Here is a 27,610-nt window from a genome sequence, read left to right as displayed (position 1 = left end):
CACGAGGAACTCGAGAGAGAGAGAGAGAGAGAAGAGGAGGATTTTGAGAACCCCATCGCCGACTGCCCCCGCGATGCGCAGGTTTGTACGGTACATGAGGAACTCGAGAAGCACCCACACACACACGTGAGTTGAGAACTTCGTCGCCGACTGCCCCCGCGATACGCAGGTTTGTACGGTACACGAAGAACTCGAGTTGAGAACCCCGCCGCTGGCTGCCCCCGCGATACGCAGGTTGGCCAGTACACGAGGAACTCGAGAGAGAGAGAGAGAGAGAGAGAGAGGAGTTTTTGGAGAACCCGTCGCCAACTGCCCCCGCGATATGCAGGTTTGAAGGTACACGGAGAACTCGAAGAGAGAGAGAGAGAAGAAGAAGTAGAGGTGGGCGGAAATCTGTGAACACTTCTCGTCGCCGACTGCCCCCGCAATACGCAGGTTAGACGGTACACGTGGATTTCGCTCTTGGGAAGTCTTGAAATATCTTATGCATCCGCTATCGTATCAACGGAATACATCTTGGTCGCCATCGGTGTGTTTTATGTAACGTCTAGTCGATGGGTGTATTATGGGATGGGAATCCTTTTTCAATTGGGAAACCAGAGCCCTTTTCACCAAAGACTGCCATAATATGCAAGCTCGCCCCGTAACTGCGACTTTCTGAAGAGTCAGGCTTGAGCTAAACATATCCCCATCACCTTCGGCCAATACCGACCCTTATGGCTGCTCGCCCCGTGACTGCGACTTTCTGAAGAGCCAGGATTGAGTCAACCATAAAGGAGCTGCGGCGTGAGACAAAAGGGTCCGAGTCCTCATTACCTTCGGCCAATACCGACCCTCATGGCTGCTCGCCCCGTGACTGCGACTTTCTGAAGAGCCAGGATTGAGTCAACCATGAAGGAGCTGCGGCGTGAGACAAAAGGGTCAGAATCATGACCTGGGTCGACGTAAGGTCCCAGAGGGTTTTTTTTTGTTGATGATCATCCAAGGGTTTTCGATATTTCAAGAGTTCCCGCGTCTGATGCGCCAGCGTATATTTGCATTTCAACGGATCAGAACAGAGCATTGTGGTTAAGGTTGTTCGAAGTGACACAGGAGAGAGAGAGAGAGAGAGAGAGAGTAGGTAGAGTTTGTGTGTGTGTGTGTGTGTGTGTGAGTTTGAGAACCCCGTTGCCAACTGCCCCCGCGATGTGCAGGTTTGAAGGTATACGAGGAACTCGAGAGAGAGAGAGAGAGAGAGAGAGAGAAGAGGAGGAGGAGGAGAGTGTGTGAGAGATTCCAGTTCCAGAAAAGAGGGTTCGACACCAAGTCGAGTCCACGTTGACGTTGAATCGACTGAAGATGAACCCAAGTTCGTGTGTAGTTGTTTGTTTGGTGAGTTTAGAGTCATCCCAGGACGAAGCAGTGGATGATAAACGAAGCAGCGCTGAGTAGACGAAATCAAACAAAACTATACTGATGAAAGCTCGCTGATTGTTGTCTCGCTGGGTCGAAAATCATGGTTTGTCCACTTGAGGTGTAGAAAAAACCAAAAACATAAAAACCTCCCAGCAGATTGTTGGGAGGAAAAAAAAATGTTGGAAAAACACCTGTGACAAGCAAGAGACCGGAGCGTTCACTGACGCTGGCTACGGTTCTTGTTGCCGTTGTTGGATCGTCGACGCGAGGAGTTGTTGTTGTTTCCTCCACGTCGAGTCTCCGAGTTGGAGTTGTCGTTGTTTTGACGACGACCTCCAGTAGGCTTGGTAATCTTGTAGTTACCAAGGAAGCCAGCATCACCCCCCTTGTGTTTTTGGGAAGCGTTGTTGGAACCACCTTTGTTAGATTTGGTGGCTTTGCCGCGGCCCTTGCTCTGACGCTGGTTGTTGCGTTTGTTGTTGCGAGCAGGTTGGGTGTTGGCATTGGTGTTTGTTTGGTCATTGATGGACCATTCGTCAATATCCATTTCCACTGGCAGGTTAGAAGCTGCAGGCTGGGAAAGAAAAGGATTGACGGGCTTCGACACAGCAGGGGCATCCAAGAAAGGATTGACCTTAGCAGTGACGACAGGTTTGATAGGTTGGGACGCTGCCTTGGCACCCAAGAATGGGTTGACCTTGGCAGGGATGATGGGAACGACGTATTCAGAAGTCAGTTCCCAGTCCATTGCATCCGAAGAGCGACTGGCGACTTGCTCCTCGCGGAGCTCCTCGAAAGCATCCTGAGAATCAGCGATGCTCATACCGGTCAACTCTTTGTTGAGGAAGGGGACACAACGGTCCGCAGCCCCGACGGCAACTCCTGAGAGACCCATAGAAATGGACTCGATGTTTGCTGAGGAGAAAGCCATGTTGTTTGTAGATGATTGATGTAGAGAGTATCAATTGAAGACTGAAAGACTATACTTGCAAGACCGAAAGGTGATGAAGTATGAGTGGTTGATCTGACAGCCAAAGAGTAGAGTGTGAAGTGTAATGTCAAAAGACTTGAGTGTTTGAAGTTGAGTATAGGCTTGAGGATCAAGAGTATCAGTAGCTTCAGAGTAGCAGTGATAATTCCAAGAGAAGAAATCAATTATTGGCTGGGGGGAAGGGGGCCTTTTATACCCCCAGGAAAATAAGGTTTTTCTCCCATCTCGGGCTGGAATATCTCGAGAAAAGTGCATGCTTTGGGCTGTTTCTGGTACAGAACTATATGATGAGTCGAAGGGGGGCCCGACATCGATTGTTCATGCCAAAAAGGGCCCGAATAGTGGTTGGCTGAAAGCTTGTTGATCAAATGATCAAAGCACGGCTCCCCTGTGAGGCAGCAGCAATCTATACTCCTAGAATAACTTGGTGCTGCAGCAGGAAACTGAATATATGATCAGGTTGAAGGGATTGTTCTTCGTTCACCTCTGACAAACTGACTCATCCTCGAAATCCAAAGTTGAGAGTATGATGGGGGTAATTGAAGTAGAACCGTATGGTGGTTGGAACACGACGTTGATCCCCTGGAGGACCGATTTTGAGAACATGACTGAATTTATCCTCCAGTCTCCTAGACATAAGCGCAACATATATTGGTCAAGATGATAATCGAATGATTCGAAGCCATGTAGAGCATGCCATGCTCAATCCTGAATCAAATATGCCACCGGGCCATATACTACATCAACAACAACGTCGGTATTTTTGGCGGGCTCAGCTTTGACCCACAGCTCAAAAGGTGACAATACCGTGGAGTCGGGTCAGGGGGAAAGTTTAATAAATCAACGCTCGTTAACGTTTAATATCTGAGCAAGTTTATGTTGGCCCGAAGCTGGACGGATAGCCAACTGATCGAACGGTGAGCCAGCCGCTCGAACGGTGAGCCTGTATGCCTTTACCACGCAATACCGTTATCGTCCAATACGGCCCCTCTGTTTGTTTGCCTCATGGTTGTGTAGGCTGTCCCTATCCCTACCAGAAGATCGTATATAGTGACAAGCCAAGGTGAAAGAGACACTTGGTTATTCCCCAGCAAGTATAGAGACTGGCGGCTCTGTTCCATGGGCTGGCGTACCTCTGCGTGTTTTCTGATGCACCGCTTCAGCTTGGTTACTCGTCCTTTTGCTGCTGGTTCCAGCAGATCAAGCTTTCTCGAAGAGTGGCCCGATAGTGAGAGAATGAGTCAAGTTGGTTATTCCCAGCCCCCTTCAAAAGAAGATAAGAGCATAGGGTGCCTCCAGAAAACTTTGATGTATGACTCTTGACTAGAGTTTGCAATGCGGAAGAAGTCGACCAAATATTCGAACGAAAGGTGAAAAGTCTGGTACGAGGCAGCAGCGAAAGGCAGTAGCCATGGTGTCTCGGGGTGCAGAAGGGGAATGGAACGGCTCGAAGAATGCGTCTGCGTTTGGCACGGTGTAGGGTCGGCCGTAAGTTACTGTCAGCCGTAACTGACTGTGTGGCTCCAGAGACTGGGGTGGTTGGCTGGCGATTCGCCGGTTCGATTTGTTGTTATGTTACTCAAGCGTCTCCATATAGAGCTGTGTACTCGCAGACAGTTCGGGTTCGGGTTCGGGTGGTTCCGGGCCTTGGTTGCAGGGAGGATCAGGGAAATCAGTTGCCAATTTGTATCGCGTGCAAGGTTAGCCAAAATGAGTTGTCAGAAGACGGATGTCCTCGTGGGCGTTCGTTGATGCTGGGAGCCACCAGCCCGCTTGGTGTCAACATTGCCGTCGCTGCGTCGTGGCTTGCAAAGGTGGCTGCAGCAACCTTGGTAGCTTTCCGGAAATAGGGATCGGTGCTATTGGTCGACCCCGCACTATGCCGCCGAGATGGATGCATGCGTGTACAGCGCATGTGGGTGTGACGGGAAGCAGACGAGATTCCGAGAAACGGGCGGATAGCAGGCCCTGCCAGAAACCATGTGCGGCGTTGGCAGCCATGCGATACGGTTATATCGCCGTAGTACCATCAAGGGAAGTCTAACCGGGGTCATGATCGACAGGGACGTCTCTAGGCATTCGGCTCGAGGCGGGAGGCTTTCCGATGGCGGGTGGTGGCCGAGCTATATCTTAGCTAGTCGCGTGGCTGCAGGACTTCGGGGTGCCATGTGTCTCGTCGCAAGTGCTTGTTTTGCCCTTGCCAGGATTCATCTCATGTTGTCAGGCGGCGCTATTTCTCTCGTCCAAGGCCAAGGGCTTGGGGACCTGCGTAAGTCGATTGTGGGGAACGTTGGAGGCAGGGGGGCCTGGAACCGTTGTCATCTCATCGAGTCAAGGCCGCATACATAGATCCGAGCCGCTGTCAACTGGTTTTTCCCCCGCTAGACTCTCATCTGAATCAACGGTGCCCCATTGCTTGTGGTCTCACACAACGGATCTTTTCGTTAGGCTGGAAACGCCAACCAACTGGAAGGCCAGCCTGCCTGCACACCACAGCAAGGTGTGCACTTAGATGGAGTCTAGCAAATAGGCAAAGTACGCGTCTACATTAGGGCCGGATGGCCACGCAAGCAACCCCCGTATATGCTGTTTTCAGTTGATTAAATCCCTATTTGCTCATGTTGCACAGCTTGCTCTGACAGCCGAATTGACTTTTGCTGATCTTTTAAGCGAGTACTGATCGGCATCAGCCTCAGGGTTGCACTGTAGCGGGGAGCTCTCAAGTGCCCCGCGTGAATTAGTGTGTGTTCTTGGGGGTTCGTTCTAGTGCTCCAGCGCCCCAGCCAACGGTTCCTTCGACTTTGCGGGACCAACCCCACTGTAAGTACCTGCCGGGGCCTAGAGCACGCATCATCCTGAAGAAACGATTGACGTTTATGTATGTACCTCTTTCCAGATGCACTAGAACAAACGAGTTTTCCATCTGCTATTCTAGCAAAGCAAACATGAAATTCTCGAGAGCTTGCTACCTGCAGTCAAACACACATTCCATCCCACACGAACTACCACCCGGATATCAGTGGCGTTCTCGAGAGGGTGACATTATGCGAGGCAGACTACATACCTAGGTACATACCCATGTCGACATGAGCAAAAGTCCAAGTAATCAAGCTTGTCAAGGTGAAGATGCACTCGTTTCCTTCTGCAGAGCCAAATCGCTACACAGCAACGTAAATCCGGGTACCTGATTCGAAGCAAGGGTTTCCACTCCAACTAAACAAGCTCAGTAGGGTCGAGTCGTGCCTGGTTGCACGACTTGACTCGCAAGCCAGTCCGCAAAACTGGACCACCCACCAGCAGCGGCCGTCAATGTACCTGTTTGGTGGAAACTGGGTTGGCAGGAAGGAAACATGCAGCGACTCCCGCACTCCTCTTTGTTCCCCGTCTTTGACAATGCATCCTGGGTTTCGCCCGTCGCCCCTTGCCCCAGCGTGTTTGACGTCGGCAAACGATCCAGGAAAGTCGAGGCGAGGACGGCACATGGCCTAAGTCCCGTGTATATAAGCCCTCCTTTCCTCCTCCCTCCTATTCTCGATCCCAAGTCTTCATCCATCAACCTCACTTCCAACCCGCCCACATTCTTTCAAGACCAGGAGTCTTACACAATTCGTTACAGACACTAGCTGTCCCATACAACTACATTCTCTTCTCCACTTCAGACGAATCACCATCGTTCTTCTCACGCCTAAACACACACTCTCTCTACAAGACACTTGTGCAAGTCACCACAATCACTACCATCACCATGCCTTCTTTCACCAACACCATCATGACCACCCTCTGCGCGGCCGGCCTCGCGGCCGCCCTGCCCCTGGACGCCCCCGCCGCCGTAGTGGCCCCCCGCAGCAGCGCCGGCGACATGACCTACTACAACCCGGGCCTGGGCAGCTGCGGCCTGACCAACTCGGACGGCGACGCCGTCGTGGCCCTCGCCCCGAGCCAGTACGCCGACCACCCCGACGCCTGCGGCAAGAAGATTGTCATCAACTACGGCGGCAAGACGGCCGTGGCCACCGTCGTGGACAAGTGCCCCGGGTGCTCTCCGGAGTCCATCGATGTCTCACCTTCCGTCTTCCAGACCCTGGACTCCCTCGATGCTGGTCGAGTCCAGGTCAGCTGGTCTTTCCAGTAGAGCGGTCACTTTTGACTGCTTGATTAGGCAGCTCGATACCCCTTTTCACTTCTTTCTTAGGGCTGGGACTCCCCCACTTCGCTTTTCTTTTCTTTACGTTTCGTTTCTTGGATCCGCCAATCGGTTTTGGCTGGGACTTGTGGGATATTAGGGTATAGGTGTTACAGCGGAGTACGGAAGACAGCCGCTGCAGAGACAGGTCTTGGCTTCTTGACTGATCGTTAGCTTAAACGCATCCTGCGAATGAATCATTTGAAGACATATCCAATGTAAAGAGACCTTTGGCCTTCAATGGCAATATTACCCGTTCCAACGTGAGGCACTGGGTTATCACCCAAGCATCTGGGTGCCTACGGCCAACTCGATAAGATCAATAGCTTAGGCGTTTGGATCAGCAAGTAGCAAGAAAGGGGCAATGTTGCATGCACTACACGAAAATGTCACTCAAGTACGATCTTCCCGAACCCCTCCAAGACTTTTGCTCAAGCAAACAAGAAAACTGTATTGTTTTTTGTGTAATAATTACCGATATCTAATTGTATGAAAACAAACTCCAATGAACCGACAGCCTACATCCCCCAGGCCCCAGATTAATCCTTCTCCCCGTGCCTAGTATGAACAAAACAGCCAGCCCAGCGTAATACCAACCCAAAATTACTTAAACATTAGCGAGCGTATGTACCACGCGGTGTGGCCCTGTATCAGTTAGTGAATGTACCCCGATATCCTCGACGACCATCCTGATGGTCTGTCTGTCGCGTTTTCCAGTCAATCCCTTCCCCCTTTCTTCCCCAACAGCGCGAGGCGAGATGGGGGAAAGAGCCGAGAAGTTGAGATTGTGTAGTTGTGTAGCCTCACATCTGCCTTTAGTACGGAGCCAAAGAGAAAGAATCGCACCCCTCATCCTTAACCCGGTAGCTCTCCTCGAGCGTCGCGTGCTCGACCCCGACGACGTACCAGCACGTGCCCGACCCGCCGCGCTCGAACGAGGCGCCGAGGCACTCGCGGGCGCCGCCGGGCGTCGAGGTCGAGTAGGCGTGCGTGGTGCAGGTGTGCAGGCACTCGGTGTACGAGGTGACGGTCGTCTGCTGCACGTCGCGGTGGGCGCGGTACGAGAAGCCGCACTGGACGGCGTACTTGTGGATCAGGGCGCGGCGGATGGCTTCGGGGTCGGTGCCCGGGGGCAGCTGGGAGCCGCCGGGGCCCTTGGGTCCGGCGGGGTTCTCGGGTTCAGGGTTCTCTGCCTTTGAGCCGGGGGCGTTGACGATGGGTCCGACGACGGGAAGGGAGCCGGTGGATTTGCCGCTGGGCTTGCCCTTGCCTGTGTTGCCGACGAGGCCATCGACAAGATCGGTAATGTCGCGACGCTGCTTGCCGCCAAAGAGGCCGCCGAGGATGGAGTGGAGGTCAACGTCGACATCAAGGTCAATGAGTCCAAGGACTTGCACTGCAGGTTTTCGGCGTTAGCATGTGATAAACACTGGGGCCGGAAGGGAAGCTACTCACAGTGCACTTCAAGATCGTGATGGGTGATCCCGGGGATCTGGCTGCTATCGACATCGACGGTAGGCTGGCTGCAGAAAGGCGGCAGGGGGGACTTGGGGTGCGGCTGGTTGGGCTGAGGAGGAGGGTAGGGGTAGGGGTCGTTGGCCGGAGGAGGGGGAAGAGGCGTGTTGTCGTGGCCGTGAGGCGGAGGAGGCGGGTACGGGTACGAGCCGTGGCCTGGGTACTTGGGGTCGGTGGGGTAGTTCACCGGCGGCTGCGGGTCGTGCTTCGGGGGCGGTCCATAGGGATCGGTCGGGTAGTCGTGGTCGTGGTCGTGGTCGTGGCCGGGGTAGGGGAGATTGGGCTGGGGATCGGGGCCGTCGTGATCGTGGGGGTAGCCGCCACCGTTGCCTCCGTTACCACCATTGCCTCCGTTGCCGCCGTTACCTCCATTGCCGCCGAGGTATCCTCCGTTGCCACCGTTGCCACCGTTACCTCCGTTGCCGCCATTCCCACCGTTACCGGCGCCGCGGCCGAAGAAGGCGTTTCCGGCGTTGCCGCCATTCCCACCTTTGCCGCCATTGCCACCGTTACCAGCATTGCCACCACCACGGCCAAAGCCAGCATTGCCGCCATCCCCTCCGTGGCCGCCATTGCCTCCATCACCAGCCTTACCGCCAGCGCGACCGAAACCGCCATTGCCGCCATCGCCCCCGTCGCCGCCGGCACCACCATTACCTCCCCTTCCACGACCGAAACCCCCGTTACCCCCGTTACCCCCATCGCCTCCCCTGCCGCCATCACCACCGTTACCGCCAGGTCGCGGATCGATAGGTCGTCGGGCCGGCGGCGGAGGCGGAGGGGGAGGGGGGTAAGGGCCGCGGCGCGGTGGGAAAGAGGGCGTGACGCAGATGGAGTCCGGCTGGACCTCGACATGGTAATCCTCGGACCGGGTGATCTTCACGCTGGGGCACTGCGCGAGGTTGACCACCGCGGCAATGTCGATGACGCAGCCGCCGGCGTTGGGCAGGAGCCCGACGTCCAAGTGGCTAATGATCTGGGGCGCGTTCGACATGGTCAATGTCGGTCTGGCTGCCTGTGTGAATGCGTATAGTTGAGGTTGCTCTGGGGAAGGAGAGAGGAGTAAGGAATGTTGAAGTCAAACCCAAACGATGTGTGTGATTAAGTGAGAGTGTTATCTCTATAGTAGAGGTGGGGAAGCGAGTGAAAGGTGCTTGAGTTTAGGAGTGAGGCCGGTATTAGGAGAATGGTATATTAAGAGACTGTGTGTGTTTGAGTTTGTTGTTGAGCCTGGAGATAGAATTGACCTTCTGGCGAGAGACGAGCGATACTTATACTAGAATTCGTGCTCGTATGCTTCTCCCATCGCGGCCATGATAGTAGCCATTCCAGGGATGGAATGGGTTTACTTTTGTCGAGCTATCGCATCCAACCCCCTTACAAACCCCCTTTGACCCAGATCTCAGTCTCCCCAAAAGCACTTCCTCAAGTGAATTCAATTATGTTCCAGCGTAAGAGGGCACTCGGTCTAGGAACACCAGGGCTCTGGACCTCCCAGGGAGTTGGTATTGCTAGCAGTGGCTGGATGTCTTGGAGATCATGGCTAAGATCGGTGCGCCACACACCAGGCACAACCAGCCCTTGCCAGGGATGAGAGCGATACTGTGTCACGAAAAGAAAAAGGCAAGCCACACATTGATATGCATTGAAAGTTGATGATGTGAATTCCAAAAACGCCATGCCTATGTGTAAAGTGTACGAGACCACGAATAGTGCCCAGTGTCAAAACCAATAGGCGCCATGTCCTCGTTTGATCGCTGTCATGTCCTCATCCGTATGTGCGAACCATCCTGCTCAACAAACCACTACCGCAAGTGACAGCAAGCCCAAAATGGCCTGCAAAAAATGTACGATTACGCCAAACCACCGAGACCGCTCATTCAATCAATACCACACAAAAACCTCCATCGCCGTCCTTGAGAATTAAGAAACAACAACGAACCCCTTACGGGCCACCGCCAACTCTAGTGGCGGGCTTGCCAGCACGACGTCCGAGCAGTGTAGCCCCGTCAAGGCTTAGCTCAAAGGCACCTTTTTGCTTGTGGCTGGCACGAACTTGTTGCCGGGCCGCGTTCGTCACCGTCGCGCTGTGCTGGCCGTAGCCCTTTTGCTCCTTCTCGGCGCGCTCTCGTTCACGGCCACGATCTTGACCCTTACCCAAGTTCGTATCACGCATACGCTGTTCGAGTTGCGACGAGCCATCTGCCTTGTGTACATACTCGGGGTCGGACTTTTCTTCGTCGTCCGACTCTTCGTTGAGGTTGGCAAGTCGGGATGGAGCGGCACCCTTGGTACCCATCTGCTTCCGTCTCTTGGCTTCCTCCTCTTGACGGTGCACCGAGTATCCAACGTCGAAAATTTCTCGGAGGTTGACGGCACCTGGCGAACGGAAGTCCATACGCTTTCCGCCGTCGACAAAGCGGGCAGCATCGAAAGCTTGGAGCGTATCTGCACCAGCGGCCTTCTTCTCCTCGCGTGGTGTCGGGCCAGATCCACGGACCCACGGGTGGGCCAGGAACTCGGTGATCGTATATCGCTGCTCGGGGTCGACGCAGAGAAGGTGGGAGATCAAGTCCTGGGCGGACTTCGAGATGTCATCCCACCAGGGAGACAAGAAGGTGAATTGGCCCTTGGCCACCTTCTCTGTGAGAACTTCAATGCTCTCATCGTAGAACGGCGGGAATCCACACAGCAGTGTGTACAGCACACAGCCTAGCGCCCACATGTCGACAGACTTCGAGTAACGTTCATCCTTCACTATCTCCGGGGCGGTGTACCCGACGGTGCCGCAAGGGGTCATGGTCTGATTGTCCCACACGATCTTCGACAAGCCGAAATCGGCGATCTTGATGCGGCCGATACCGCCAGCGCCGACACCCGGAATAAATTCGCCCTCATCGACCTTATCCTCGTCACCTGGTTGCTTTGGCTTGGGAACCTTGGCCGGAACGAAAGGAGTAGCTTCAAATAGGATGTTTTCAGGTTTAATGTCGCTATCACAGGAATTAGCGAGGATATTCGCGAGAGGATATTGTGACGTCATCATTCGATGTTCACCGCCACAACGACGCAACCAAGGTGAAGAAGTTGCAAGACTTACCGATGAACAACTCCACGCTCCTCGTGGAGGTACTCTAGGGCATTGGCAACCTGCGTGATGACATGCCTGGATAGGTCCTCGCTGAAGTACGTGAGTCGAACGATTTGGTGGAACAGTTCGCCACCAGGTGCGAGCTCGAGAATGATGTAGTAGTATTGCCGAGACTCGGAGAAATCGATCAATTTAATGATATTGGGGTGATCAAGCTGTCGCATGATTTGTACTTCCTTAAGAATATTTGCGCGCTGCAGGATGTTGTTAGTCGCGGCTGCTATGAAAACAATTTGATGAACTATTGCGTAGGCCCGGACTCAACCAGTACGGGCCAAGGAAGGGAGCCAAGGAAGACAGGGCTGAGCATGATGTGAACGTGTCAACAAAGGAAAAGAAATTTCTCGCACCTCTGCAGCCTTCGGCACCTTCTTGAAGTCCGGATGTAAATGGTTGTTGCCCTATCGAGACCCCATGGTTGGTAAAAGGAGACGGCGGGATATGAAAGCTCCTCGGCCAGGTTCAGAGTACAAAAGAAAACGGGCAGCGCATAGAAAGGAATAGAAGAGCAAGCGTCGACCAAGGAAAGTTCAAAGTGGTCGATGGCAGAGCTCAACCAGTAGCCTCACTCACCTGCATACTATTCATTTCAAATTTGCGGACGACCTTGATGGCACACTCTCCGGCATCACCTGTCAAGTCCTTCGCGCGGTAGACGTTGCTGAAGGCGCCGTCGCCCATCTTCTCGAGGAGCTGCCATCGCTCCAGGCCGGGATACTTGGGGAACTTGCCGCGGGTCTCATTCTCCTCCTGGACCATCTTAGCGACGTGTTGCTCGTGTCCACTTTTCGTCCGGCCATCGACAGATTTCTCTGCGGCGTGGGCCGCGACATCGTTGGCCTGGGCAACGCGGTTTTGCTGCCCAGCGCCGGGCTGAGCACTGTAGGCATCCGGTATGGGCTGGGGCATCTGGCCGTTGTGGTTACCGGCCCCAAGGGGTTCTGTTATGTGTGCCATGGCCTTCTGTGGTGGTGGAGCTTGTTGTTGTGAATGTTCATGTTGCTTTCGCTGTTGTGCGTCGTCGTTGTTTGCCCTGGCTTGCTTGCCTATTTGGGGGAAAAGAAAAAGATGATGTCAGTGGGCGCACAGTAGAAAGAAAGAGTGGACGGTACGCCTGCAACATGTACCCTGGGAGATGACACGAGCTACGTCGATATGAGACCCCAGGAAAAGTACCAGAGAAAGGAATAATTCAGGCCGATCGCCATCGGCGTGCTGCCGCATTGGCACTCGATCCCCCCTTCCGCTCTGAAGAAACACGGGAAAATAGGACCGGGGTAGGCGGGCAGATTGAATAATCAAAAGCACAAAAGAAAAGAACGAAAACGAGATGGGCGGCGACTTACCATGACGGATAAAATTCTTGAGTTGCTGAATTGTTGACATTTTGAAGACGTCACCGGGGAAAAACCGCTTCCAACCTTTTCGTTCGCTGCTTCTTTGCCTTTGCGCGCGAGAGGAGTGCAAGCCTCTGGGAAGTCGACTACAGTCCGCTCCGACGCTCGCCAAAGTTTCGGATTTGGGAAGCAAACTCAGCGAAAAACAATAATGTCTCTCTCGAATGAAGGTGCACCCTCTGGCAAACCCACTCTAGCGTGAGTGTAAAAGTCGGTGATGATCAAGAAGAAACACACAACAATAGGGTACGTGTCGCGGGTAGCTACTGCGTCTCTGCAGGTGAGTATTTTGGGTTGGTTTCGGGTTGATTTGAACTGGCGTTGCGTTGCTCTTGGGAGGAAAAACGAGTCGAAACTACTGTAACGTCGAAATTTGGGTTGGGCGAGGTCTGGCGCTGATGGGGAAGCGACCTTTTGATCAAAGCAATCCAATCCAAGGAGTGCGGGCAAAACGTCTAGTTGGGTATGACGCAGATGCTGGGCGGGCTGTGAAGAAAGTGGCGGCAGGTCGCTAAAGCAGTCGGGGGACTGACTGACTGGAACAAACGGGTTTGTGGGTGGGTTGGGTGGTTGCTTTGTTAATTTAAATTCTCTCGGGGTCTCTGTCTCTCTCTGTCTGGCTTGTTGCACCAGGCTGTCTCTTCTGGGGGTCGGATTTAGGCGGGAAAATCAGATCTTAGGATATGTATGTATGCTACGAGACAAATAAAAAATCCGAAAAAGAGATGATGATAGTTGTGTTCGTCTATGCCCGAAATGAAAAGAGAAGAGAGAGTTATTCAAGGCTCAAACAGGATATGCCAGGAAAGCTTTAAAGTGGATTGCCGGCGACCCGTGCTAAGGTTCAAGCGAGCTTAGAGAGCAGAGGGTAAGGCCAAAACCAAGTGCTCGAAAGTGACGATGGTGGTTCATAGACACTTGCACAACATTCCAGCTCACTTCAGTGCCAGGCGCGCAAAAGATGCCAAATGCCCTGGAACCGGCTCGGATTGGGACAGGAACTGGGACTGGGACGGGGACGGGGACTGGGACTGGAACCGGAGACTTGGTAGGCTGGACTGGACTGGACTGGACAGGCAGGCTGGGCTTGGAGGGGTCAGTGTCAGGTCAGGTAGCGACCAAGTACCTTTGGGTACCTGTAGCCGAAATTGAAGGTAGCCGGGAGGGCGATGATGTCGTTGCTCTACTTGCAGTCAATTAGGCCGAGCAGGTGTCTGTCTGTCTGCATCTGCGACTGGGCCGGGAACGAACGCTACGAAGGATACCCGGCGGGAAAGAAAACAAGCAGGTCAGTGTCGGCGTGTATCAGATATGCAAATGCAACCCGGAAAGTTTGATGGGATGGGTGAATCGTGGTACCCAGGGCTGATTGGAGTCCGCTCCGGTTGGCGATGATGATGATGACAAACAGAGTGGTGAATCAACCCATGTAGTAAATTCTAGACAGAGCGACGAATGACGAGTGGCGTTGACGCTGGCCAGAGTCAGAATCTGGCAATAGGTGTGCCTGAATTGGCAGCTGAACATGGAGTGTTGTGCAGCCTGTGCTGTAGCAGATGAGCGACGGCAGGGTTTTGCTCTCCTGGCCGCCTAGCATTACTGGAACCGATGAGAGGTCAGAGGGTCTACTGCTACCTTGCCAGGCCTGCCTTGGTATCCATCTGGCATCAAGCACAGCAGGGATGGGCGACATCAACCTTGTACCCTACAAGTACCCTTGGCGACCTATGTCACCTCACCTCACCAGCTTTTTTTGCGCCCCAACTCAAATGGTGTAATCCAGATTGAAAATGGGCCAAGCAAGCGGGTCCGGCCGATGGCGGGTAGTGCCCTTTGCTAACCTAGATTACAACTTGCAAGGAGTTCAGATGTTGAGTCGAGTTGAGTTGCAGCAGGATGGGGGAAGTATCAATGTAAGAAAGGCCAGCAGGTGCCCGAAACATGTTCGAGTGGTTCATCCGCTTATTCACCACGGAAGCTTGCAAGTTACAGCGAACCGTTGCTAGTGACATGATCGAGCAAGGGAGAGACCGAGAGAGACGCAGACAAATAATACCCTCTTCTCGCTCGCGGCTTGGCAACCAAGCGCAATGCAGATTTGATGTAACTCTCATTATGTGCATTGGACAAGGTTGCATGTTATTTGCATGTGTCTGGTTGAAGCTTTCTACCGGTACACCTCCCACACAATGTAGATGGCTACAGGAGATTGCGTCGAATCGGCACTTCTGATACCTATGTAGATATATGCCAAGATCCTGGAACGCTACATCTGAATACTACTTTGGATGGCCAGTGGGAGACGCAGACGGACCCAGAGCTACCAAAATAGCCAGAGACACCAACTACGATATGTCCACGATTCACATATCAGATACAAATTGCTGCCCCTTGTGGTACCCAAGACGTACTGCTCTGCCTCCATGCCTGCGCGGCCAGATGTCCATCACCTCATAGCATCAACAATCACAGCGAGACAACTCCTTTCGCGAGCCTCTGCCAGCAGAGACGATCGCGTGTAAAGCATACGTCCCGGGCTCTGCGACGGGTGCGTATCCCCCAACCTACCTTGCAGGTGTGTCTTTGTTCTGAAATGGCCGTGCTGCCACTGCGACTATGCAGGTGTCAATCAATAAGCACATTCCACAGACAACCATGCCATCATCTCAGTGGCCGCATGGGCAATCCTGGACTCTGTTTGGGCCTTGATTGTTTAGCGAGGGGTACGGCATGACGTAGGAAGGAGCGTCATTTTCCAGGGATGCCTCCGCACTGATGATGGCCCAGATCGATGGCTAAGTGGGCAGATTGATCACTGGACGCTCTGCCATTGGCCAGACTGGCAAAACAATTCCCTGATGCGTCAAGCCACCCCTGGCCATGGACGTCAACGGCTCCCAGCCCTGGACCAGGGCAATCGTCATCTCTCTTCCCTTTCCCTCTCTCTTCGCAACACCACACCCATCCCGCCATCCCCTTTGCCGGAGTGTCAGCAACTTTCCTCTCCTTTGATGCATCGGTTTCAAGAGTGACTCTAAAATAAACAACAACCTTACGTAGGTTAAAATGAGGATCATCTTCGCCTCCTCCCGCCTGCCCGTCCCGATCTGCCGCTCTACTATCTCCGCGTTCTGATTTGACAACCCTGGATCCCCTACTATATGTAGCATCGCGCGGTACCTACGAGGCTCTCCAATCCGCCTCCTGGGTGGCTGCATTCTGGACTGCAGTATTGCTTCTGCCTGTATCGTTGTTGTAAGAATTCGTAGCGTCTGCCTAGGTCGCCTGAAGTACGGGATACCATAGGGGTTCTGAACACCGGTCAGTACATGCAGCATCACATTTTCTTATTACGTAGTTGGTAGCAGCAGTCCAGCAGTCACCACAGCCAACAGCTTTGTGTTGACAGGGTATGACCTGAACTGTTGTATACATACCTACTTACATACACCTTTACGGATCGAGCATATGCAACCCCACGCCGGCGTGCACGCCATGACGAGGGCGCCGTCATTTGTTGTATCTACACGGCTGTGATCCCGATACCTGACACAGTAACGCGGCGCCGTTGGTCAACTACAATACATCACCAGCACCAACCTTTTCTCGCATCCTCGGTTCTGTGTCGTCTATGCTGAGCTGATTATGCACGTCCCCCTATGTCCTGCACTATTATCGATGGTAGATTCGCCATCGTGATAGCCATCACGACCTCTGCGGAACGATCTACCAACCGGTGGCAGCCCGCCATATACGGCTGGTCTAAAGGAGACGTTTCTTAGACAAGACGCGCGAACCCAGCGTCGGAGCGAAGTCTCCGAAAAGGCATACTTAGGATGTTTCTTTCCGTCTGCACCTAGTATCCTCAACGTCGCAAGAGGGTCGTATGTCAAGCCCGCAGTCTCTCATGCGAAATTGCGGGGGTTATGCCACCCTACTGGCTGGCAACTGAGCCAAGCGTATCCGAGTTTGTTCATTTCCCATTTGCTTATTTCCCATTTACTCCCATCAACTTCTTTCGCGCGCGGCGTTGGCACCCCACGGTGGGTGGCTTCGTGCCCTCTTTCTTCCGCTTGTACGCCCCACTCACCGCGCAACGGGCTTGAATCAGGGCGGCAACCCGACTGACTCGGCCTGCATGTCGTGACTATGATTAGGAGTGTTTGCTTATATGATATCTCTGCTCTCCTCTTCCTGTGCTCCATACCACATTCTAACGGCTTCCTTCTCGCGCCCTTTCTCAAATTCATCAGCATTAACGGAAGGTCGTTCATTAGGTGGCGCTGATGAATTGCCCGCTTACGTCACAGCAACTGGACCCTGGAGCTAAATAATTTTCGGGCGTTCGGCTCAGTCGAGCCCCCCGCAACTTAGGGGGGGATGGGAAATGATTTTGCACCACACCGCCGAACTCGCTTTTTCGTCGAACGGCCATGGGGCAAAGCCGCCCAAATTCATGCCAGAAAGACGATAGGCTCGCAATGCAAGATGCCAATGGAGACGTGGAACACGGATTATAGCGACGAGAGCAAGCGCTTATCTCCTTTCGGGGCCACCTTGGTTCAGATCTGGCTGGGTCTCTGGGTCCCGCTAAGCCGCGGTCTGCCCGACTCCTTTGTATTGCAATTTGCAACGACTTTTCAAAATCATGCCTGAAGCAGGTGACCAAGAAACATGCGAATCGCTTTTTCCCATATGCATGGCCACACCGTAGTTGTAGAAACGACACAGCGTACCGTATTACCAATGCGAAGTCTCCCCTAGGCTTGACCGCCTCGTTCTCAGGCTGCGTGCCTTCTATGCCGAGCCGATGGAAAATCACTCGGAGTCCTTTGGTTGCCCACGCCATGCAGGTTTCTGATACATATCTGCAAGCCTTCCATCTAGATAGCCACACACGTTTTATGCAGCATGCATGATAGAATGGTGCCTTGCTTTGTCAGATTTAATTATCGGAGAAAAGACCTAGTCGGCTCAAGATGCGACAGAGACATTGGCTCGTTGGTTAGGCTCAGGATGTCGTGCCCAACTTCATTCGACTGCACTCTCGGGGACATACATATGCATCCACCCAAGTAATATTGCGCTCAATATGGCTAGCACTATCCAAAACCCAGATCTGATGTCCAAAAAGAATTCAGGGTTCGTCCGAGCTTTCGACATGGTGCATTCAACCCTGCCGGCATCCATGTTATTGTGGTGTGATCGCCTATCCAGAACCACGATTATGTTGGCAATCACGTGAAATGGATGCGACCCTCCACGATGTCGGTATTTTGTAGAGAAATAAGGCGATCCAAAAATGAATGCACTCTTGTTTGGTTGCGTCGGCAACAAAAACAAATGTTCAGGAGTGAATACTCCTGAACAGGTTTGTGCTGTAGGTCCGCCTGGGGCTCGAACCCAGAATCTCCTGATTCGTAGTCAGACGCCTTACCATTGGGCCAACGGACCTGTTTTGCTTATAATAACCAAAGCGTTACGGGAGTTTATGTTGGGCGACGGCTGATTACATTGGCTGGCGTGCAAAGCGAGAGAGGACATCGTTGTGTTGGTGGGTGACGAAGGTATGGCATGCCAAATCAAGGTTTTGGGTTCACTTCAAGGCGGGAAGGGTAAACCTTAGTGGTGGAAGTGGAGTATCAGAGAAGGAACAGGGATATGGCACGTTGTGGTGCAGAACTAGGACTAGGTAGGGGGTTAGGAGGCTGATAGGTTTCCAACAACATAGCAACATCTGCAATACACATATAGCAAACGAGCAGAAGTGATGTTTACATGCAAGTCGCTGCTGCCTCGACCAGACCAAGCAGCGCTGGCTCGGACATGCAAAGACACTCAATGGTCTGGTCACCCCAATTGTATGGGGCGACATCGAGCTGCACTTCCGCGGAACCTATGAGGGCCGTCGCCTTGAATGTGAGTTGGGCACAGAGAACGATGGCGCCGACGACGAGGCCCCCATGACAGGCGTGTGGTTGGGCCGTCTAGTGCCCTTGCTTTGAGGGAATCATGCCCAAGGTCACAAGTTCAGGAGGTGGAAAGGGGTTTGAATCTGCCTGCAACGGGCAGCCCGACAGCACGGCTTGATGTCAGCCTGACTCCGTTGTTCTATGTGTGGGAATGTTCCTTGTCGATACGGATGTGCTCTGAAGTCTCCTTTTTCTTACCTTGGCCCATGTCTTGCCCCTGAGTGCCCTCTGTGCTCAACCCCTGACATGAACCAAATACTATAGCCTATGGCAAACATGCCATCCTTGCTCCTTTTACCATGCTATATAGTCTCTTATTTATAATCTCGCTGCCTTTTCAGTTGGTTCAGGTCTGAGCAGTAGCATATAACCTGCGAGGAAAGCTAACCTGCGAAGAAAGCCTTTCATATTTGTGTTATGTACTACCTAGTTCTGAGTTTAGCCACCTTGATCAACACATGTTAACGGTCATAAGAGAGTACTAAGTTGAAACCGTGTCGGAAGATCTAGCAGAGCGTTTATTGTAGAACCACCACTGCGAGCGACTCTTCTATATACTAAGACGCTTTCCACGGGCGGTGCTACTGTTCCGCCTCTTGGTTTTCTTACATCACTGCAATATGCGTTCGAGACCACATTTCTATGTCTCTAGGTAAATAGCCTAACACGACTCCTCTCCAGTAGACTTTTTCGGGTCAGCTTTTACTATAATACAAGCCCAATACTGCCGCTAGACAAATGCATTTTTAGCTACATCTCAAGAGCTCGCCCCTTTCTCATGGGATCTCAAGAATAGCATGGTGGATATGTAGGTTCGAAATCCAATGCAATCTCATGATGTTACAGGTCGTTCTGTGTACTCCTAGCTGGGCTATAAATCTTACATTGTCAAGAATGTGTGTGACTTTCTTTGGATGGTGATAACAATCTCTTGGTCAGCATCAGACGGTTTAGAGCCAAAAGGGGCTGGCTGAAAGGAGCCTCTGTTATGTATAGCATAATGAGGATGTAGAAATCGCTTGCAAACGGCTGCTATCCTTAACCACCGACTCTATGTTTCCCCCTATAGACGAACTGCCAGAAATGTGACACTGCAAGTTTGGTGTATGCATATCGCAGGAGAAGGTACAAAGCTTTGGCTTCGGCATCCGACATGGAAAGATCTTCTATGTATGGGCCAGCTGTGCACCATGCTGGGTGCATTTGATATAGCCAGGCGTTCTGAGCTGGTGAGTTGCATATGATTCAAGATCTCTCTGGTCATCATTTCAGTTTTTGTGTCGTATAACTCCATACATGCATGTACAATAAGTCTGGGCTATTAGCTTGTGCTCTGACTAGAATGCAATGCATAGTTGACATATCGATTGAAAGTGATGTTGATCTCCTAAACTCAACAGCTCTTGCAGCCGTTGTGCGCTGGACAGGTTGGAGTGCTTCCAGATTTGAAATGCAGCCAGTCACCAATGAAGCAATGCAAGGGCTTACTGAATTGGATTAGTTGGTACCCTAAGCAACTGAATAATGTACAAATGTATGTAGTTACCACTCTGAAACAGTCCCATTCTTGGTCAGTATCCCATCTTCCTTGAAAGCTGAAGAAGCAAAGTATGAAAATGGCGATCGCTTGTCAATGTATGCCACGAAAAGCAGAGCCTCATGTGTGGGAAGCAGAGGTTGGGGTGGGCCCGTGCTCCACTGGCACCTCTTTCGCGATCAGTTTTGATTGGCCATTATCGCATGATGCTTTCCTCTTGAAGGCCGAGCATCGCCACGTCGATCGGAATTGAATTGAAGCTGCAACTTTTGTCAATCTGTCATTGCAACGTATCGCGACACGTTGCCTTTACTATCACTATAAGGCTGGCGAAATGTCTATGATTAGGTGACCAGCGCAAGATACTGTCAATCCATTGAATATATCTACTTCTCCCTCTCTCAATTCCAGCTGTTCTGTCTGGCTTGCGCGCGCGATCGAGCGACAAGATGACGAGCAACGCATCCAACTCCACAAGCTACAAGCAGCTGAAAGAGGACTTCGTTTCGAACCTCTCCGGCGGCGAAGCTTCCGAGGTGAACTACGTGACCGCCGTCAGCTTCGTGGCGGTACTGCTTTGGTCCGTCCTCCAGACCCGACAATCATTTTTCAAGTCCTACGGCCCACTGGCCCTCCTCGTCGACTTCCTGCTTAACGTATGCGCCTTCCTGCTCGCCATCACGATCTACGCCGACAGGCCGTTCCTGCTCTCGGGCCTGCTGATTGCGCCGGCGATCCTGGTCTACGCCCTGCCGCCGAACATCGCAGCCCCCAAGAGAAAGCCGAAGCTGCCCCCGAGCGCGCAGTCCAAGAACAAGAACGGGAAAGATGCAGGAAGCGCGGCGGGACGGGGCGAGCTGAGCGTGCTCTCGGTCAAGCCCTTCCTCACGCACTACCGTGGGTCTCTGATGATCATGACGTGCCTGGCCATTCTTGCGGTGGACTTTCGCCTGTTCCCGCGGCGCTTCGCCAAGGTCGAGACGTGGGGCACCTCCCTGATGGACGGCGGTGTCGGAAGCTTCGTCTTCTCCGCCGGCGTCGTCGGCGCGAGACCGCTGTTGAAGGAGCGCGCCGCAGGGCGTACTACTCCCCTGGCCCGGCGGCTTCTGGACTCGATGCGCCATTCGCTACCCTTGTTGGTCCTGGGTGTCATCCGGCTGTTGAGCGTCAAGGGCCTGGATTATGCGGAGCACGTGTCCGAGTATGGCGTGCACTGGAACTTTTTCTTCACGCTGGGGTTCCTTCCGCCCTTTGTGGCCCTGTTCCAGAGTGTACTCAAATACGTGCCCAGTTACGCAGCCCTTTCCGTCTTGCTTGGCGTTATTTATCAAGCTGTACTCGAGACTACTCCTCTGAAGGCCTATATCCTACTTGCGCCGCGAGTGGATCTGCTGTCAAAGAATCGCGAGGGCATCTGCAGTTTCATCGGGTACCTGGCCATCTTCCTTGCCGGCCAGGATGCCGGCATGTACATGCTACCCCGCAAGATGAACGGACGTAGTGCCTCGACTCCTGGCGCACAGAGGAACTCTCTGCTGCTGACCATGGCGGCCTGGACCGGCGTCTGGGCGGCGATGTACTACTTCGTGACCAATCCAGTTCGCGGGGCCGGCCTCGACGTCTCTCGCCGCTTGGCCAACCTGCCCTATATCTTCTGGGTCGCAGCTACCAACAATGTCACGATCCTTGCGTTCTACGCCATCGACAGCTTCTGCTTCCCCGCCTTCTACAATGCCACCGATGCGCGGACGGAACGCGAAGCCTACCTGACGGCCACGAGCCGTGTCCTGCGGGCTTACAACCGCAACGGATTGGCCGTGTTCCTCGTGGCGAATTTGCTGACGGGATTGGTGAACCTGACCGTGCCGACATTACATGTTGGGCCGGTGGGTACAATGGGTATCCTCTTGGGGTATGCTGCTGCGGTTACTGGTATCGCTCTGGGCCTTGACTGGATGGATGTGAGTATCAAGTTATAAACACAGACATATCGCCAATACGCGATCATCATGAATCAATTTAACCACTACTATCTCTATCTGCTGAATTGTTTATTGAATTAATCATGTGACTTGAACCACTCCCAATGCAGACCGGATGACGCCGAGATGGGACCTGACAAAAGTACGAAAGGGGTAATTGAGGCCTACTCATGGAACCTCAAACTTGGCAGACAAGATCCTTTGCAATTCTTCGCTTGTTAAGCGAATGTTACGTAAGTGTCCAAAGCACTCGAGATTTCGGATGCGGCTGTGTCGAGGACATGTTGAAAGCACTAGGTTGGATTTGACCATGAACGACGACGCTCTCAAGACTGGCAGCACCATGAGCTCGTGCCGCATCTCCGAAGTCTTGGGACAGACCCACGAGGACATGAGAAGTATTGAAGCAGATCGATGGAGAAGGGAATTTCCAGACTATGACGGAGATCAGCAGCGCGCACGAAGCAGACACCGCCGTGTGCGCCGGCCTCAACGACGTCTTGACCCGGATGGACTCGATCGATGAACATCAGCCTCACTTGGGGATCACGTGCTCGTATTCATTATAGGTAACGTCCAGTCTACATACTGTGGCAAGTAAGTGCTTGCCCGATACCTACTCGTTGGGCTCACGTCACGGGCCACGCAAGCTCAGTGTGTTCAGATCGTTCGCCTCGAGGGTTCGTGACAACCGAAACCAGACAAGAAAAAGGAAGAAAAGAGGTATGTAGCGGCGTCGCATGCAGGCGCATGCATGCATGTACATACGTATGGCGAGGGTGCGCTCGCTCCTCCGGATAACAAACACGATTAACGCCCGGGATCAAGAAGTAAGTCTGCATGGTTCTTCTGAGACAATTGGGCAAGCAATGGTGCGCCATGCAGTCCATTTATTGCAACCTACCTGCGTCTGCCCGCCTATCCGTGCCTCTCCCGGCAAGCTGAACATGGCCCAAAACGCCCATGCTGCAGGCTTCCCGCGTTAGAGAATCGATTTTCTTGGAGGTTTGTGCTACCATGGGGGAGGGAGTGGAGGCCAGCAGTTCTGCCAGGACCCGCGCATCTATATACGTGGTATGTAACTTGTGTAGGACGACGGACAGCAAGAGGCTTGGCTTGGTATTGGGGGGAAGGGGGGCCGACTACATAGATAGCGGTGCGGCGATAGGGCAGAAGGAGCTACTACTACTGTATATCGTCAGCATCGCATCGAGGGATACGAAAATAGACATATCTGAGAGCACACACACACAGTACGGACAGGACTGGGGAAGCCCAATGGAAAAAGATGGGGGCGACACGAGTGCTTGACTTTGACTGACTGACGGATGCATGCCGAGAGGCGGGAAGGCCATGCGACAATGGAAACAAATCGGCTCCCGTCTACTGATTCAGCTTCGTGCATGCATAAAGGGGCCAGAAGGCCGACCAGCAGGTTGGCAGGCCAGGGGGGCTCCTCGATGCGAAAGAGAGAGAGCCGGCATGTGGTTACATCACTACCTGGGTTGAGTTTGGAGACGGCATGAACTTCATGCTGGGTGAGGAATGGGGAACCTTGAGAACATCGCCCGAAGCGCCGGCCTCAAGCGCCCGCCGTGTTGAGTGATTCCTTCTTTGTATGTATGGACTGTGCGGCAAGCGGTGGTTTGCGTGCGGCATTGAAGAAACGAGTCGTCCCCACCTCTCGGCGATCTCGCGATATTTCGTCCCAAACCAAACCCTTGCACAGACGGCTATAAGCCAGTAAGATTGACTCGGGTATTAGCAATTCCTGGAGAGGAGGCCGGGAAATCAAAGAGCTCCCCAGCGCCTCCCTCCCATCGCAATTTGTTTGTTCTCGAAGTTCGGCTCGGTGGAACCATATGTTTCATGCAAGGATTGGACCTGCAGATTTAAGAGCGGCCGGGGGTTGCGGTGGGGTGGGGGGTGGTGGTGTTTGTGAGGTGATATGCCATGAATAGCAGGGAAGGCAAGCGGCTAGCCTCTTTGCTAAGCTAAGTAGCCGCCGGTGTGTGTGTGTGTCGAGGGGTTGTCGTTCATGCCGAAGCGGACGGAAAAAGGGCATTGATCAGAGAGATCGGGATTCCATCATCATCCTAGGGCAGACCGGCAAAAAGCTCCTGCCGGGTCCTGTCCTGGGCCTAGCTGCTACTACTAAGAGCTACAAACATAGGCTAGGCGGGTAGTAGTAGGCTTGACGTCGGAGGACAAAAGGCAACTTGGCCCTAGAAGTTTTCTGGTGGCTTGGAAGCGAAGGGCTGAAGGGCTCATCCTGGATCCCGAAAATGGAGGAGGCCCCGTCAGCCGTTCATCTCCGGCAGTCAATGCGAGATGGGGAATATGATGATGGACGGGGAAGAAGAATGCATCACCATGTCGTAAACTGTTACTAACAGCTGACACGCAGCTTCTCGAAAAGCCGTGATACCGAGGAGATAAAGCGTAAGAAGAGGGCAAGAGAAAAAACAGGTTTATCTGGCTGGAGGCAACGAAAACGAAGCCCGATGATGGTTTTTCTTCTTGTTTGTTTGTTTGTTTCCTTGGTGCTTTTGCAAGGCCTGGGCTGGCTGGACAGTAGCACCCGTTTAAGGCGTCCCTATTCTGTTGGCTCGTCCACGTGGTGCATAGGTAGTGGTCATCCAACGAGCTGGCTATGTGTACGTATCATACCAGCTGGGAGATAAACCACCCCTCACATTGTAATCAACCAGAATGTCATTGTAGGGTGCAAGACAGTGATGCTGTGGCTGTACGAAATAATATAAGGTTGACGACGATGATGTGTCTACCAGTCGCAATATCAGAGCATCAGCGAAGGGCCGGTCAAGGTCAATGCGCAGACGATGAATATCAACTTCTTTTCATGTCTCAAAGGGGGCCGCGTCAAATCGAAGACCAACTTGTCAACAACGACCGTGCAGGGTTCTGAAGCATAGCCGTCCGTGGATGACATAAGCTGACATGACAGGCATGTGGCCCAGAGACATTGGATGAGGGACAAATCTTGTATCCAGGATTGAACCTTGAACGGACAGATGATACAGCTATGTACCGGCCTTGCTTCTGCAGCTCATCCTCATCAGCCGCCGCCGCTCCTGTTTCCCTTTGTTCGTGCAGGTGGTTCAAATAGGAACCGCATGCTTTTCCCGACCAGGCCACTCTAGTCAGCAATTCAAACAAAATGACGAGGTTGCCAGACCCCAGCCACTTTTTTTCGGCGTCTCCAGAAACGCCAAGCAGCTAAGGCTTCTTAGAGGTAATGTTCCTGGCGTACAATGTAATGCCCTTGTTCGCATCGGGCTGGGTGGGAACCACCCAGTGGAGTGGATATGGAGATGGAAAAGTGCATCCGTGCCATTCCTACATGCCAAATGCCCGAGTCCTGTCAGATGAGCGACTTTTTCTCGAATATCACGACCGTCAGTGCCGAATTGCGATCCAGCTGGGCGGACGTCTGGTCTTCCCGCTCAGATGTGCCAACCGCGTTTGTCAACATCAACACAAAGGGCGACGGAAGCGTGTCAAACAAACTCTGAGGCCCGTCCGAGCTTGACTCTCGGGAAGAGTAATTGCCATCTCGAGAAAGTGTCTAGGCTGTCGGGGTGTATCAAGCTTGGTGTGTGTACTCCGTACTGTTCGTCGTCGTATGGCCGCCGAGGGTTGGTTTAAGCTTCCGGTGTGGTCGGAGAGCCTTTTGCCCACCCCCCAGAGTCATGACAGACCTTTTTGTTTCTCGACTTTATTATTAGGTTCTCGGCCGTGGCAATGATGGGCACATGGCTAAAGTGATGTGTCTCGTATCTCACTCTCGCGTATCAGGGTTGACAGCGCTGGTCCGTGTCCAAATCAAATCATGGTGGATTGGTCTATCATCTCATCCCATATGTTCTTGTAGGGAGACTGCTGAAGCTGAGCGGGAAGTAGGCGACAACCCCTTGATCCCTTTCAGCTGCTGATTCCCGAGAAATGGATGATACGAGGATGAAAACAAATACCTTCCTACTGGGTTGGCAAAACCGGTAAGGCTAGCAAGTATGTGTATCTATCGGCGATTCGTGGCGAGGCACCGTTGCTTCTGTTTTGGAAGCCGGCCAGAGTTCAATAGCGCCGAGGCTTCTCTCTCTCGAACCCGAAGCCAAGCCAGAACATCAACAAGGTGCGACTAGTTTAATGGGCGTGTGTAATGTGCGGGTGCATAGGCGACGAAAGACCAGATCATGTGGGCTCCGGCCATGCGAAACATAGGACGCTTTTGGAGGGTTGTCGCATACAAAAGTAAAGTGCGAGGAGAGTGTGTGGTTTGATTAGCTGGTCGATTGAAACGAGGTGCTCTGGCGGGAATGACTGTAAGACAAGGACAGCCTACTACGACAGCACGGTACCGCGGGGCATCCCGTTTTCTTTCCTTTTCGCTAGATGGGTACAGGTAGGTTGGGTTTGGCCTACCGGGATTGAAAAGTACCTACCTACCTCCTACCTACCCAGCGATGCGGAAGTGATCAGTGAGGTGCAAATGGGTGATGATTTCTTGAGATGCGATGCAAAGCGATGCGCTGCAATGGTAGGTAGGTAGCAGTATGCCGTGAGTCGTGCGCGACTTGACGGTTCTTGTCTGGTGCGGTACCTGCATCATCACCATCAATGCCATTTGATCAGTCAATCTCATTAGAGCACCCCTGTCGAACGGGGGGATATCTACATACAGTACTCCGTACTCGTAAGACCCGGACGGCGGCCATCTTTGCCTTCCAGCCAGCACGTTTTGAAGTATTTCCATTCGCACGTACAGGCAAGTAGGTAGTCCCCCATCATGGATGCTCACGGCCCCCCTCTCCAGCTTCTAGTGGCAGTCGAATCGTTCTACGCGGCCGTCGTCGTAGGCAAGTAGGTACTTACAGGAGTCGACGACACGCAGCTCACGAGAATGAAATCCACATTTGAACGCACCGGTCCCGGGTACGGCGGTACATGCGGTTGCAGGTGCATAGGTGCAGGAGCAGTACAGGAGGAGGAGGACGTCCCCCTGCAGAAGTTGGTCGAACCGTTTTGGCTAATGGACTGATCAGTCAGGGCCCCGTCGTGCTTGGGTTCGGGTACAAAGTTACATTGAAAGGTAGAGGAAAGTGCATTTGCCATAAACACCCAGAGTTGATAATTTCCCCAAACCCACCCTGTCCAGGATTGTCTCTCGTAGGTTGCAGTGGTCTGGGAACTTGATACTTGGCTTTGATAGAATGAATGGGGTGACCCAGCCGTCTCGCCGTGTGTTTTCTTCTTCCTCGTCTCTTCTTCCGCGGTTAAGGGCCCGACGGTCATGTACTGTATGGGCTGTGCTGTCTTGGACGATACCTGCCTGCTTGCTACTCTCCATCTCTCCTCTCCGTAGCTCCAGTCGGTTTGTTTAGTTCCGCCTGGTCGGTGGGTTCAGGTGCTGTATCGTAGATACATTAGATAGATAGATGTCCTTCACCTCGTCCGCCGCCTGAG

General features: G+C 53.0%; 5 protein-coding genes across 5 annotated transcripts; 2 read left to right on the top strand and 3 right to left on the bottom strand.

Annotated features, from left to right (window-relative positions):
- Positions 1-1,612: 1,612 nt before the first annotated feature.
- PG985_000206 (uncharacterized protein) lies at positions 1,613-2,326 on the bottom strand (the record flags this gene model as incomplete). The annotated part of the gene is made up of 1 exon (XM_066819975.1): positions 1,613-2,326. The coding sequence occupies one exon, from the start codon at positions 2,324-2,326 to the stop codon at positions 1,613-1,615; it is 714 nt and encodes a 237-aa protein (XP_066690854.1).
- Positions 2,327-6,131: 3,805 nt separating this feature from the next.
- On the top strand, positions 6,132-6,518 carry PG985_000205 (riboflavine-aldehyde-forming enzyme; the record flags this gene model as incomplete). The annotated part of the gene is made up of 1 exon (XM_066819974.1): positions 6,132-6,518. One exon carries the CDS (start codon positions 6,132-6,134, stop codon positions 6,516-6,518), a length of 387 nt encoding a protein of 128 aa, XP_066690853.1.
- Positions 6,519-7,384: 866 nt separating this feature from the next.
- PG985_000204 (uncharacterized protein) lies at positions 7,385-9,078 on the bottom strand (the record flags this gene model as incomplete). The annotated part of the gene is made up of 2 exons (XM_066819973.1): positions 7,385-7,965; positions 8,025-9,078. 2 exons carry the CDS (start codon positions 9,076-9,078, stop codon positions 7,385-7,387), a joined length of 1,635 nt encoding a protein of 544 aa, XP_066690852.1.
- Positions 9,079-10,029: 951 nt separating this feature from the next.
- Positions 10,030-12,621, bottom strand: PG985_000203 (CAMK/CAMK1 protein kinase; the record flags this gene model as incomplete). Its single annotated transcript, XM_066819972.1, has 5 exons — positions 10,030-11,077; positions 11,185-11,429; positions 11,586-11,636; positions 11,809-12,281; positions 12,582-12,621. The coding sequence occupies 5 exons, from the start codon at positions 12,619-12,621 to the stop codon at positions 10,030-10,032; spliced, it is 1,857 nt and encodes a 618-aa protein (XP_066690851.1).
- A 7,969-nt stretch (positions 12,622-20,590) lies between these two features.
- Positions 20,591-22,120, top strand: PG985_000202 (GWT1-domain-containing protein; the record flags this gene model as incomplete). Its single annotated transcript, XM_066819971.1, has 1 exon — positions 20,591-22,120. One exon carries the CDS (start codon positions 20,591-20,593, stop codon positions 22,118-22,120), a length of 1,530 nt encoding a protein of 509 aa, XP_066690850.1.
- Positions 22,121-27,610: the final 5,490 nt, after the last annotated feature.

This window comes from Apiospora marii, assembly GCF_038362585.1.
Source record: "Apiospora marii strain CBS 49790 chromosome Unknown utg000001l_segment0_segment0, whole genome shotgun sequence".
Taxonomy (NCBI): domain Eukaryota; kingdom Fungi; phylum Ascomycota; class Sordariomycetes; order Amphisphaeriales; family Apiosporaceae; genus Apiospora; species Apiospora marii.
Note: the sequence above shows the minus strand (reverse complement) of the source record. Positions and strands in the feature narration are given on the sequence as shown.